Here is a 15,258-nt window from a genome sequence, read left to right as displayed (position 1 = left end):
CACTGCTCATGCTGGTCACTCATTGTGGTCAGACTAGAGTTGGACACTGAGTGAGTAAATCTCGGGCTGAAAACTGTGTGTGGCCACGGTAACTTATAGTCCCACATTACTCTTTTTCCTTGGTGCGTCGTCTGGGCACACAGAAGTCCCCTTCCTATGCTCCCTGTTGGCCTCAGCCTCCTAGGCCTCTGGTGTCTTCCTAACCTGACATGCTGGGTAATTAACATGTCTTGATAGTCCTTTCTCTTCAACTCCCAGTCCACACTGCACTGCCTCTCTGAGCTCGCCAGGTCTGGGGAGGAGCAAGGCCCTTATCTCTCAGGGTCCCAGACCTACTACTTTTGTCCCCATGAAGGTTCTCTCCAGTATGTCCCCTGGAGATATACCGACATATCACTGATTGGGCAAAGGTTGAGAATCATTATCATAGCCTATAGTAAGTATGTTTTTCTTAGTATATACCTATGCATAATTGATTCATTTATCAAAGATTTTCATCAGGCTTTGCTTAAAAAACAAAGATTAAGCTAGACTTTATTCTATTCAAAACTATTAACCTTATGGAATGGTTTAAGAGTTTTTAAAAATTAGAAATTAATTGTATTTTTGTCTATTATTTTGCCTCCTAACAACTTAAAGCTGCAACCAAGTAAAAAAATATATCCTTGAAGTCAATGATAACCATACTTCAGGGTGAGATTAAAGTCATTAAGTCTGTACTAAAGTCATCATGGCAGATTTTTTGAAATAAATACAGAAGATAGACTAAGACTTACAAATATTTCATTTTAGTGCAAATGATTTCTTATTTTGTCTAAATCTATAAGGAAACATTATCAGGCTTATATTATTATTGCTACTATAAAAATATCAAAGTTTAAGCAATACATTCAATATGTGAAGGGGTTCAGTTTAATTCATTTATTTAAAAAACTTGCCATCTGCCAGGTGCATGGAAATGAGGACCCTTGGTGATGGGTATATGGAAATTTGTTGTGATAGTGTCTCCTCTGTATGTGTGAAAATTTGGTAATAAATATTTTCTTAAAAGCAAAGGGTAATTTAGGTGAAAGTGGTTTCAGCTGTCCAAAACACAATAAACTGGAATTTGTACATATTTATTATAGAAATACTATATTAAATTCCTACTGCAAAGTAAGAAAAAAAAAAGAAAAGAAAAGACAAAAAAAACCCAGTGCTGTATCAGGGGAATGATAAATAGTTGAGTATTGCCAGAACATTAAGTGTGTTTGTAGGGGTGGTGAGGAAGAAACTTCAGATAAAGTGAGAGGCCCCAGAAATCTGAATTCATGTCAGATTTCAGTGATGTCAAGTATGACTGAAACCTGTCAGAATGTTGCAGGCAGGAATTATATACCAGCGCTCCTCATAGTCACATATGTATCGTGGCTGAAAGGTGTTGACTCGCACAAAAGCAGAGACTTTTTCTTTTATGTAAGAGAACAGGATTTCCACATGAGCATGCTGAACAGATTTCCATGTATTTGTTTTGACAGCTTTTATTCCAGTCATTCATTCACTATTCAAAAAGATTATAAAATAAACTTTGTGTTTTATAAAAGATTATAAAATAAACTTTGTGATTATAAAATAAACTGGTTTTTAGCTTTTGTATTAGTCTACTAGGGCTGCCATAACAAAATACTACAGTCTGGGTGGCTTAAACAACAGGGATTTATTTCCTCATAGTTCTGGAGGCTGGAAGTCCAAGATCAAGGTACAGACAGGGTTGGCTTCTGATGAGACCTTTCTCTTGCACTTGCAGATGGGTCCTTCTCACCGTGTCCTCCCATGGCCTTTCCTCCATGTGTGTACTCTCCTGTTGTCTCCTCCTTTTCTTTTCTTTTTTTCTTCTAAGATTTTATCTATTTATTTCTCAGCAAGCAAACACAAGCAGGGGGTAGTGGGAGAAGGAGAAGCAGGCTCCCTGCTGAGCAGGGAGGCTGATGTGGGACTCGATCCCAGGACCCTGGGATCATGACCTGAGCCGAAGGCAGTCAACCAGCTGAGCTACCGAGGCATCCCTCCTCCTCTTATTAGAACACCAGTTCTGTTGGATTACAGCACCCACCCTTATGGCCTCATTGAGCCCTAATTACCTCTGAAAAGGCCCTGTCTCCAAAAACAGTCATATTAACAGAAGGTGAGGGCTTCAGCAGAGGAATTTGGGGGGAAACACAATTCTGTCATAACAGCTTTCAAACATAAAAACCCCTCAATAAAAAATTATAAAGGATGTATACCCTAGGAGTTAGGAGAAGTATAAAGAGTGATAGACAGAATTTATATAGTAAAATAATTAATTCTGAAGTTGAGACCAAACTCATCCAGCCATCTGTGAAAGGCAACACTCAGTGCGTGGAGGGGAGATTGAAGAGTATCTGCATAAGTATGTGTGCCAGCATGTTAGTCCCTGTCCACTGTTCCTCTGCCTTCTATGATTTTATACTGAGGGTATTTCTAATATTTGTTGCATAAATCTTTTCTATAATTTTACTAAGTGTATATTTTTACATTAAAAGTTATATAAAATAAGACTAAATTAAATATGGAGTGCTAAAAATCACCAAAGATAGTGTAACTTTGAAAATATTAGGATAATGTTTAATTCATAATTTTGCCTCCATGATAAGCCCATCTAAGATAGGATGTGAATTTAGATGGCAGAATAAATATTTAACATTATCTTTCGTTTTTGTATGTGGTTGAACTGACGGTAAAATATAGTCATCTGTTTTGCTCTTTAGAGCTCATTTATTTCAAAATAGAACTGTAAGTGTTTAGGGAGTTACCTTAACTCAGTCATACCGTAAGGGAAAGATCTCATTCATTTGTACCTTGGCACGCCATGATGCTACCCTGATGGCTTAATTTGTCTTGTGATGTAGTAAAAAAACAAACAGTTTGCTAAGTAATTTAATTTTATGGAAACTCCTTAAGGGAATGTTTAAAATACTCAGAACAATTTCAAGAATATTAAGTGAATTAAATTCTGTAGTTATGACATTCATATCTGCTTCTAAAACTAAATCAGAACAGGGCACCTGGGTGGCTCAGTTGGTTAAGCATCTGCCTTCAGCTCAGGTCATGATCCCAGGGTCCTGGGATTGAGTCCCGCATCGGGCTCCCTGCTCAGCAGAGAGCCTGCTTCTCCCTCTCCCACTCCTGCTGCTTGTGCTTGCTTGCTGAGAAATAAATAGATAAAATTTTTTTTTTTTTTAAAGATTTTATTTATTTATTTGAGAGAGAGGATGAGAGGAGAGAGAGAGAGAGAGAGCACATGAGAGGGGGGAGGGTCAGAGGGAGAAGCAGACTCCCTGCTGAGCAGGGAGCCTGATGCGGAACTCGATCCCGGGACTCCAGGATCATGACCTGAGCTGAAGGCAGTTGCTCAACCAACTGAGCCACCCAGGTGCCCAATAGATAAAATCTTAAAAGAAAAATAAACTAAGTCATGAAGGACATCCAGTTAGAAGTTTACATCCTGAAACTCCTTGTACTGGGAAGTAACAAATCCATACTTTAGTTAAAATGCTTTGTATTCCACAGTTTTTTTTAATTTATACTATTTCTACCAAGATTATCACATGCAGTCAGAGTTTGTTATTAATGCTTCTCTACTATGCTAAAATGTCTTTATCATTTGGGAAAATCAGTTTGTCCCATTCAAGAGAAAAAGACATCATACTTCCTTTTCAGATTTTTGTCCACACATTGTATTATAAAATGTGTGTATAGCAGGGGAGCCTGGGTGGCTCAGTCAGTTAAGTGTCCAACTCTTGATTTCAGCTCAGGTCATGATCTCAGGGTCATGAGATCAAGCCCTGCATCAGGCTCTGCACTTAGCGGGGAGTCTGCTTAAGATTCTCTCTCTCCCTCTACCCCCTGCCCCAGTGCACACACGCATTCTCTCTCCCTCCCTCTCTCTCTAAAACAAATAAGTAAATCTTTAAAATAAAATCAAGTATGTGTGTGTATGTAATCTGTTAATAATGGGAAATTTTTTTGTAAGATTGCACTGTTTTCCCTGTTTGAATACAAATTACTTTTGGTACAACCTCAAAAGTTGTTCATTGGTAGAAACACAGTCCTTGCCAGTTTGCCTCTAGGAATAATTTCTCTTGTAATGTGATTTATTTGGCACCAAGTGGTCTCAGGAGTAGCACTGTGCTCAGATTTTGATCGAAGAGGCAAACTGGAATTTCTGGGCACTCTTCTGATTTCCCATGTGATGCAGTGACAGTGTCATTAAAATATCCCTTTTACCTTTTAAAATTAAGGCTTTTTTTTTTTTAATTCAAGGGGACTTATCAACAAAGAAAATATTCCTTCTGGGTTCAACAACCTTGAAGATTGTATTTTGAATGCTCAGGAAGTGGAAAAATTGTATGAAAGTACTTCTGGTTATATTGGAGAAAGGGGCAAACCTAAACGTCAGAAATCCAGTTCCAAACTTTCTGAACTCAATGAAAATCAAGATGGTCTTGTGGTAAGTGAAAATTCTATAAAACTTTTACTTGTAACCAATTAGGAAATATCACATCTCTTTCCCTTGCTTTGTAAAAAAATAATAATTTCAATCATGAGCTTCATAGGACTATAGGATATGAGTTGTAAAGGCCTCAGAGCTCCTAAGTGTACACACTTGTATTTCTTTTTAGTAAATATAAAAATCAAAGCTGAGAAAGATTATATTCTGTCAAAAGAAACAGAGACAGCACACTCTGATTGCCATGTTATTCAAATGATTTTTATCTCATTCTTTTGAGTATTTTTAAATTGTATTTTTGGAATATTGTCATTAAAGCATTTTTTATTTTCCCCCATTCTCATATATATGATGTAAAAAAAAAAAAATTAATGAACTTAAAGCCAGGTGAAAGAAAACTACATAGGGAAAGAGGATCAACTATCTTTGTGTACAGAAATCTCTGTGTTCAGAAATTTAGTTCAAATCTATACTCTATAAAGTATTTTCTTCCAAATTAATCAGAAACAAAAACAAAAAAGATCAGCCTCTTACAGAGTTACCTCAGACCTGAACCCTGGATCACTGATTTGATATATAAATTATTACAAGTGGTTTCTGTCAATAACAAATATTTATTCAGTTTAACTATTAGTATACATCCTCCTCTTCTGCGTATGCTTCATTTTCTCTGAGAAGTGAGAACCAAAGCCTGTCCGCTTAGTCCCTTTAGTTGTAAAAAATTTAACAACAACGAAAACTAAAGATAAAATTTATAACATAACATGAGCTGGAGTCCCCCTAATGAAAAAAAGTAATGCCCATTCTTACTGTTCAATGTGTAAATGCTCCGATCTATTCGATCTCTGACAAGCTTTTAGCTCCATGTTGGGTTTTCTCTACATTTAGCAAACTTACAGGCCATCTGTTTTCCATTGTCAATTTCGGCATGTGCTTAGAGAAGATTCCCAGTTTGGCCCTAAATAAAATATACATAAATGCAAATCCAGGGAAACATGTTAATTTCTTTTTTTCCCTCCAAATATCTTTTTTTTTTAGATATTTATTTATTTATTTATTTATTTAAGAGAAGGGGGAGCGGCAGGCAGAGGGAGAGGGAGAAGCAGACTCCCTGCTGAGCAGGGAGCCCATCGCAGCGCCCGATCCCAGAACCCTGAGATTATGACCTGAGCCGAAGGCAGACGTTTAAGCAACTGAGCCACCCAGACGCCCCTTTCCCTCCAAATGTCTTGATAATCTGTTTCTAGAAGTAAAGTAATCAGCTAGAAGGGACAGAAGCAATCACCTACCGCAGGCCCATGTCTTATACACTCCAAATAAAGAATGTAAGCTTTGGAACCATTGCACATTAAATGTTTTTAACATTAACTTAATTCTTATTTGGAGGAAAGTAAATTTTTAAATAAAATAATTGGTGCTAATTTCATTAGCACTTTATTTGGCTCACAATTTGCTTATCTGCCAAAGAGATTTACAATTCCACAGATTTACAGATTCAAAATTTACAGATTTAAAATTCCAACAGTTGACTTCTTTGGAAAGATGTGTTTCTCTAGCTCAATCCCTTTTTATATGAATTTAACCCATTAATTTTTTTTTCCCACCAGGAATGGTGTCTTAAATTAGCTAGATGGTAATAACTAATAAAAGTGAAAAAGTACATTTAGTCCTTAGAATATGTGTTTGACTGATAAAACTATAGACATGTTCTCTGTTTAAAAATGTTTGGATGGGAGAGCCTAATGCTATCGGGTCTTTTTTATGTGAAAGGATTTGCCCTCACCTTAGTTGTCAGTTTCCTCATTCCAGGATTGTGAATGTCACCTATTAACATAAGTGAGCTAAGTGGACCATGTCTTTGTTGCAGTGAATAATTTAAAAACCTGCCAGCACAACTCAGAAGAAAAACTTCCTCATCTAAAGTGAGGGTGTTCTCTAAGAGCTTTTCTAACTGTCATATTCCATAAATTTTTAAATCTAATCTTCACAGGTAACCACAAAGCAAAGAGCCAGGGAACATAGCAAGTATTTAGACTACATCTTAAAAGTTGTGTATCTTAACTTGTCCCTTATGTTTAACCTCCTAATTTTACTTTTCCCAACTCTCCCCCAACACCTTTTCCTACTCCATTTCAAGTTCTTTACACCCTGACTAAACATTTATTTCTATAGCTGGGTCAGCAAGGGAGGAGGGAGAATTATATGTAATTATATGCCTTTATGTGCCAGGAAATATTTCAGATCCTGGAGATAAAGCAGTGAGAAAAACAGGCAAAGGTAGCTGTCCTCCTGGAGCTTATATCCTAGTAGGGGAAACAGACAATAATCAAGTAAGTAAAACACAAAATATATTGGATAGTGATAACTACTAGGAAGAAACATAAAGCAGGAAATAGGAATTATGAGGGGGCAGGTGATGCAATTTTAAATAGTGTGGTCTGGGAAGACCTTCTGAGAATTTGACATTTGAGTGTAAAGATTTAGAGAAAGTAAGGAAGCAGGCTATACTATGATAGTAGGTGCAAAGGCCCTGAGACAGTCATTTATCTAGAACATTCAAGAAAACACAAAGACCCCATTGTGATTGGAAGAGAGTGAGCAAAATTAAAGAGGTAATGGGAGAGGGTGGGCAGATGAAGTAGGACCTCATAGATCATTGTGTGGACTCTGCCTTTATTCTGGGTGAGATGAGAATCCAGTTGAGGGTTCTAGGTAGAAAAGTGATCTGGCTTACTGAAATTGGTTCAACTACTATGTTGAGAATAGACAGTAAGCAGGCAGGGGCAGAAACAGGGAACCCAGTTAAGAAGCTATTGCAATAATCTAGATTTGAGATGATGATGGTTTGAACTAAGGTCATACCAGAGCCAGCATATATTTCCTTGCAGGCTGTACAATGCACTACTCTAGGGGGCACTGTTCACATGACTAAACTCCTTCCGGAGTGGTACATTGCAGTAGTCATGACATAGTGAACAGATTCTGCATGTGTTTTGAAAGTAGAATTGACAGGATTTCTTGGCATACCTGTGTGGTGTGAAAGTAATCAAGGAGTCAAAGATGACTCCAAGGTTTTTGGCCTGAGCAACTAGATTTGCGTTGCCAGTTTAGCTGAGATAGAGAAGACAGACAGAAGTTTGGGTTCAGTTTTGGACATAAGATTAAGCTGCCCATTAGATATCTAAGAGAGCAGGCAAGGAAGCAAGTGGATTCCTGGGCCAAGAGTTCAGGGAGGAAATCCTGGCTGTAGATACAGTGTGGGAGTCATCAGCAGATGGAGGATATTTAAAGCCAGTATACTGGGTGAGATGACCAAGGGAGTGAATGTGGACAGGAAAGAGAAGTTGCCTCAGGGACGGTGGGCCCTGAGACACACCAACATTTAGAGGGTGGGGAAATGAGAAGGTACCAGGGGAGGAGACTTATGAGACTAGCAAAGTAGAAGACAGACAAAGTGAGTTTAGTGCCTTGGCAGCCAAGTGAACAGTGTCTCAAGGAGCAGAAAAGGTCAGATGATGGGTTAAGCAGAAAACTGAGAGTTTGACCATTGGGATTAGCAAGCTGGATATCACTTAGTAAAAGCAGTTTGGGTGAAGAGATGGGAACAAAAGCCATTTTCCAGAGAAAGTGAGAGGAGAGTAACTGAACACAGTGACTAATAATTTCACACGGATCACACCAGCCCACAATACAACTGAGGAGAATATGCTGTAGACCAAAAAAAGCATCTTGCAGATTTGGAATCTCTAAAGCAGGAACTGTCTGGGCATGTTCCCCTTTGTGTTTTCACCTCTTGAGACTGTCATGACCAGCAGAGACCAAGAGACTACAGATAATTCAGAGTTTAAAAATTAGGGGTAGTAAGTGACATTAGAGTGTTCTGCCTTATCTATAATTATTGCCACAGTCCCAAACTTTTCTTCCCTCTTTAAACTCTTGGCTCATACCTGTGCCCATCAGTCATTCTCAGAGGAAAACCTTGTCTCCTGATTTACTTTGAAGAACTAAGATACGCAGCTTGTTTCAGCAACCGCCCTCACTCCTGCTTCAAAATGTCTCTAGAACTCTACTCATTTTCTTTTCTCACCTGCTCAAATGATAACATGATTTTTCTAATTTCTCAGGTTAACCTCTAAAATCTAGAAGTATCTTTGTAAATTCTACCTTCTACATCCATCTCCCCACCCTGCACCCATGTACGTGTACAAACATATACATACACTCACACACTTTTCCTTTTCATTGGCTTCCTCTTCTTTGGCTCATTTCTATTGGCCTAGAAAAAGGCTCCATCTCTAAAAGCTTTCTCTCCTGGGCACGATTTAACAGCTTGAATCAAAAGTCATAAGTCAGTCATGCATTTTATCCAGTAATCATACTTCTGCCACTCGGTTCTACTTAAATATGCAAAAAATAATGGTATTAATTTGCTCACCACAAGGCTTTCTTTAATCATGGAAAATTAGAAGCAATTTAAATGTTCAAAAGTGCGAGATCAGATAAGCAACATTTGTAGGTCAATTCAATAAAATTAGGATTGTGAAGACTTTGTAATAAAATAAAAACCATTGACAAGTTATATTTTAAGTGCTTTGTATATATTATCAATTTTAATCCTCCCAATAATCCAGAAGGTGGATTTATTATTATTATAATTCTCATTCTAAACATGAGGAGAATGAGGCAGAGGAGAGTAAACAACTTGTCCAAGGTCACACGTAAGTGGTGGAGGTGGGGTTCCCCTATATCCTCCCTCAATATTAAAGTAGATTATAAAGCAGTATACACAGTGTGTACATTCATACATGTATACATATATATGTGTATATATTATATAAGTGTATGTGTGTGTATATAAATTATATGTACAAATGTTCATTCCCAGGAAAAAAGACTGCAAGAAAATGTGCCTAAAGTGATTGTATGATGGTGGTAATAGTGGTATTAGAAGCAACTGTTACTCTATCCTCTGTTCTTCAAATGTTCTCCATGTGACATTAATTCTATAATAAGCATTACTCATTATATAAAAAAACAAAAACATAGTCTAGTAGCTCTCTTCTTCATAAACAACATCTATTTAGGGACGCCTGGGTGGCTCAGTCAGTTAAGTGCCCGACTCTTGATTTCAGCTCACGTCATGATCTCAGGGTCCTGAGATCAAGCCCCATGTTGGACTCTGCACTCAGTGAGGAGTCTGCTTGAGATTCTTTCTCTCCCTCTGCCCCTCTCCACCCCACTGCATGCTCTCTCTCTCTCAAATAAATCTTTTAAAAATAAATCTTTTAAAAATAATAACCAAAAAAGGGATGCCTGGGTGGCTCAGTTGGTTAGGCAACTGCCTTCAGCTCAGGTCATGATCCTGGAGTCCTGGGATCGAGTCCCGCATCGGGCTCCCTGCTCAGCAGGGAGTCTGCTTCTCCCTCTGACCCTCCTCCCTCTCATGCTCTCTGTCTCTCATTCTCTCTCTCTCAAATAAATAAAAAAATAAAATCTTAAAAAAAAATAAAAATAATAAAAATAATAACCAAAAAATAAACAACATCTATTTAATGTTTTGTACACCCTTTGAAATCACAGGCAGGGTTCAAGGTAAGAGCATAGCTCTTACAGTCAGACCTGAGTTTCCATTTCAACTTTATCACTTAATATCTATGGTAAGTGGGCATATTTTGTCCCTCAGTTGTTTCATCCATAAAGTGGGAATATTAATAGGTCGTTGTGGTTTTTTGTGAGATTTAAAAGCAACTCAGTGTGCTAAAGAATAGAGAAAACTGAACACAATTCGTACATAAGTCCCTTTCTTCCCCCTCTGTTCTGATGACCAGTCTGTTTCCTTCATTTACCATCAGACGTTCTGAACAGTCTGCACTCACTCATCAACCCCAGTAGCCCAGATGCTACATCCACTTCTCTGAGGAAACTGCTTTCTCCATGTCACTGTTTGGACATGGGGTTGGAAATGGCCTTTGAAGACACCTGTGCTCTGATGTCTGCTTGGTCCTTGACTCCTCAAGTCCTCGTGGGGCTTGACACTCCGTCCCTTTTTCTCAGAACTCTCTCCCTCGGCCTCTGTGACACTGACCTCTCCATGCCCTCTCATCCCCAGTGACTTTCTTCCAGGTCATCTCTTCACTGGCTCATCTTCCACAAAACATACATGGATGGAGATGTTCCCCAAGTTTTGTCCCATTTCTCCTTTCCATTAGCACTTTACTTGAGAGCTTTTCCACTTGCATAGTGTCAGACATCACCGCTCTACAAATGACTTGCAAGTCAACATTTGATTGAAGCTCTCCCCAGTTCACCTTAGAAAGTCAATGTGTTGGGGGCGCCTGGGTGGCTCAGTCGGTGAAGCGTCTGACTCTTGGTTTCAGCTCAGGTTATGATCTCAGGGTTGTGAGATCGAGCCCTGTGTCAGACTCTGTGCTCAGTGGGGAGTCTGCTGGGGACTTCTCTCTCTCCCTCTCCCTCTGCCCCTCCCCCTCTCTAAAAGAAGGAAGGAAGGGGGCGCCTGGATGGCTCAGATGGTTAAGCGTCTGCCTTCGGCTCAGGTCATGATCCCAGGGTCCTGGGATCGAGTCCCACATCAGGCTCCCTGCTCCTTGGGAGCCTGCTTCTCCCTCTGCCTCTCTCTCTCTCTCTCTCTGTCTCTCATGAATAAATAAATAAAATCTTTAAAAAATAAAAAAATAAAATAAAAGAAGGAAGGAAGGAAGGAAAAAAAGAAAAAGAAAGGAAGGAAGAAAGAAAGAAAGAAAATAAGTCAATGGGCTAAAACCGAACTCATTGTCCCTCTTTGATCTCTTTTTCACCAGGAGAGCCATCTGATCTCATCACACCATCATCTTCTCAGCCCTTTTCTAAGTCATTTCTTGGACTTGCCCCTAGTCCCTCCTCCAGCTTTTCAATCAGTTGTCAAATTTAGTTGACTCTGTTTTAAAAATGTTATGAAGGTTCCCCTTGTCCCTTTTTATTGCCATCACATCGCTGAGGCCCTTGTTATAACTGCCCTGGAACATCAAAACAGCCACCCAACATGTCTGCACCCGCTCCCAGCCCCACACTGCCTTACCTCTGCAAAACAGTCCTCTACCTAATGCAGTGATTTTCAGCCTTTGTTTTCAGTGCACTACGACTCAGCAAGAACTCCTGTCAAAAACTACCTGACAGTGACTCTCTGGGTAGTATCCATATAATGTAAAAAAGCCCAACATTGTGAGCCACTGATTTAAAATTATTCATTCTTTCAGTTATAGAACTAACTATACGACAAGCACTCTTTTAGGAACCAATGACACAATGGTGATCAAAATGGACACATTGTCAGCCATCATGAAGTTTACATTCTTTATAGGATCAAATAAGAAACAAGAAAATAAATAGATGGTGACACATGCTGTGGAGAGAAATGAAGCGGGCAAAAAAGACAGGAAGTGGTGGGAGGTGTAGGATTGATGTTGTACAGAGGGTACTGGGGTTAGGCCTCACTGAGAAGATTTGTGCAGGGACCTGAAAGAGGTGAAGGAGTGAGCCATCAGGAACTTTGGGGAGAAGCTATCTAGGGAGAGGGGGCAGCAGGCTTAGCCTGCTGAGGATAAGCAAGAGGCTGCTGTGATTGGAGCAGAGTGGAGGATGATTTTAAGAGATGAGGTCAGAGATGTAGCAAGGGTACTAATCACTTAAGCTTTCGTAGCCATTTTTAGGTCTTTGGGATTTACCTTGAGTGAGATGAGGAGGCATTAGAGGATCAAAGAGAAGAAAATCATTTTCTGGTGTACTTTTTGAAAGAATCACTCTAGCAACTATGTTAAGAATAGCCAGGAGGATGGGGGAGAATAGCCCAGAGGTGGTAAGGGATGAACAAACACTAAAGCAAAATAATTGACATAATCAAATCAAGAGATGATATCAATTTAGGCCAGGATGATAGCTGTGAAGGGGTAAAGTCAGACTATGGATGTATTTTAAGGTAAAAACAAGAGGATTTTCTAATAGATTGGATGTGGATGTGAAGAAAGAGGGGGGATGCAGGATGACTCCGAGACGTTTGAAATAGCTAGCTGGAAGGATGGAGAAAACTATTGGAGGGGCAGATTCGGGGGGGGGGGAATCAAAGTTTCATTTGGATATGTTGAGCTTAAGATGTTTATTAGTAAAGAACCAAGTAGGCAGTTAGATACCATGAATCTGGAGTTCAAGGGAGAGATGGAATAAGTTTGGAAGTCTTTGGCACCAGTTGGCACTTAAAGCCTTGGGCTGGTCTGAGCTATGACAGCATTTTGGGACATACCAACATTTAGTGGGTAGGCAGATGAGAAGGTATAAGCAAAAAAGATTAAGAAGGAGCAACTAGCAATTTTCAGTGCAAACATGTGGGCAAGAGCCTTATTAGATGTCAGTTAAGAGCAAATCAGAAGACAGAAATCAGAATAGTGAGTGAATAGTAATTTCACATGTATACAGCTCACCCACATCTACCTGGTAGATTTGGGTGGAAGAGAGAGGAAAACATCTAGTTAGATGGGTTCAAGAAAGAATCGAGGGAAATGAATTAGGTACTGCAGGTATGGAAAGTCTTTGAAGAGGTTTGCCTCTTTAGGGGGTGAAGAAAAATGAAGCAGCAGCTGGAGATAATGTAAGATCAAGAGAGGGGTTTTAAGACAGTGACATGGGGGTGCCTGGGTGGCTCAGTGGTTAAGCATCTGCCTTTGACTCAGGTCATGATCTCAGGGTCCTGGGTTCGAGCCCCATGTCAGGCTCCCTGCTCAGCAAGGAGTCTGCTTCTCCCTCTCCCTCTGCCCCCACCCCACACTCGTGCTCTCTCTCTCAAATAAATAAAATCTTAAAAAAAACAAAAAACAAAACAGTGATATGGCAGAGTATTTGTGTAAGATAAACCAAAAGAGGTAGGGAATGATGTGCAAGAGAAGGGGATCCATTGCAGGATCAATGTTCTTGAGTAATTGATAAGGGATGGAGCCTAGAGGAGGGGTGGAGGGGTTTGATTGTAACTTACTTTGATCTAAAGACTGTTTCATCAGAAACTTGAACGGTTTGCCCCACTACCTCCTTCACATTACACCAAAGGTCTGTCCCTATGTTCTAACCACAACCTACCCTTCATCTAAGAAAAATACTTTTTTTTTTTAAGATTTTATTTATTTATTTGAGAGAGAGAGAGAAACAGCATGAGAAGGGAGAGAGTCAGAGGGAGAAGCAGGCTCCCCACTGAGCCGGGAGCCTGATGCAGGACTCGATTCCAGGACTCCGGGATCATGACCTGAGCCGAAGGCAGTCGCTTAACCAACTGAGCCACCCAGGCACCCAAATACTCTTTTAACTTTTTAAGCTCACCACATTGATACACACATCTAGAATTTCTTTCCTTTGCATACTATTGAATAAGGAAAGAATGTGCTGACCACTTTGAATTTTATGTTTTGCCAATTAACATTTAGCAATTATCATTCAGAAAGAACCTATCTTAGAAATAAAGATAATATTAACAGTGTAGCAAACTCCAGTTGGAGGAGTAACCGAAATACAGAAGTCATGATGACAAGGACCAGTGTCTGTCTAGTTCATCTCTCACCTTTGTACCCCAATGCCCAGCAGAGTTCAGCACTCATCAAAAAAATGTGTTGAAAAAAAGTGCATGAATGGTTGGCCATATTTTTTAGGGTAACTTGCGTAACAAGAAGACCCAAAACACAATGTCTTGAACACAGTAAATGTTCCTTCTCCCATAACAACCTAAAAAAAAGTTGAGGGCCGGGGCGCCTGGGTGGCTCAGTTGGTTAAGCGACTGCCTTCGGCTCAGGTCATGATCCTGGAGTCCCGGGATCGAGTCCCGCATCGGGCTCCCTGCTCGGCAGGGAGCCTACTTCTCCCTCTGAACCAACCCCCTCTCATGTGCTCTCTGTCTCTCTCATTCTCTCTGTTTCAAATAAATAAATAACATCTTTGGAAAAAAAAAAAAGTTGAGGGCCAGGGAGAGGAGTAGAGGACTTGCTCTGTGCAGTTTTTCAGAACCCAGGCCAAGTTCCTCTCTGTCATCTTCAAGTAGCTTCCAGTGAACTATGGTGGTTTTCATCTCCTTTCCAGCTCACAGAAGGAGAGCATGAGCATTGAGGAATGTACCTGCTGGGGTAGTTTATTGGCCAGGCCTAGAAGCCACACACATTGTATTGCACATCCTGTTGGAGAGGAGTCGGTCACATGGCCATATTTCATTGCCGGAGAGACTGGGGAATGCGTTGTTGCTGGGCATGTGGCTACGTCATTTCTGGTAGGAAGGTAGAGTGGATTTGGGTGGATAGTTAGCAAGTTCTATCAGCATCCTCGTATCCTAACAATAGTTCTTCTTAAATCTTCTTAAAGGAGATTGTGCTTATTATTAAGTTATACAGTTGCTTTAAGCAATAAAACATAAAATGTACTAAAGGGTACAAAAAGAAACTCAGATGCACATTAAACCTTTGCTGATGAGAATATATCAAATATTTTCCTTCTCTTAGAGCCTAAGTTTAGAATAATGAACCTGTTTTGGCTCCCAGTGTTCTCTGCAGCCTTCAGATTGAGCTGTTTGTATATGGAGGGAAAGCATTTTTTTTTCAGTGTCCTCTATAAAGGCCTTGTCAGCATTTTACAGCTTTAGAAGACAAATTTGTTTTTGCTCCAAGTGTTTTCAAGGGCTTCAGTGGTCAAACAGGTTTTGAGCCCAGCTTTCAATGCCACAACAGACA

The 15,258-nt window shown here is 39.8% G+C and overlaps 1 protein-coding gene across 7 annotated transcripts in view; it reads left to right on the top strand.

Moving 5' to 3' along the window:
- Positions 1 to 15,258, top strand: part of FAM13A (family with sequence similarity 13 member A) — a 351,485-nt gene that overhangs the window by 286,387 nt on the left and 49,840 nt on the right. For all 7 annotated transcript variants that reach the window (XM_064584795.1, XM_054508809.2, XM_064584794.1 and 4 more), the window contains one exon: positions 4,324 to 4,510. In XM_064584795.1, the coding sequence (XP_064440865.1) occupies positions 4,324 to 4,510 (187 nt within the window). The remainder of the gene's footprint in view (positions 1 to 4,323; positions 4,511 to 15,258) is intronic.

This window comes from Mirounga angustirostris, unplaced genomic scaffold (genome assembly GCF_029215605.1).
Source record: "Mirounga angustirostris isolate CCGP_5_RB_7025 unplaced genomic scaffold, mMirAng1.0.hap1 SCAF_2, whole genome shotgun sequence".
In the NCBI taxonomy this organism is placed as follows: domain Eukaryota; kingdom Metazoa; phylum Chordata; class Mammalia; order Carnivora; family Phocidae; genus Mirounga; species Mirounga angustirostris.
Note: the sequence above shows the minus strand (reverse complement) of the source record. Positions and strands in the feature narration are given on the sequence as shown.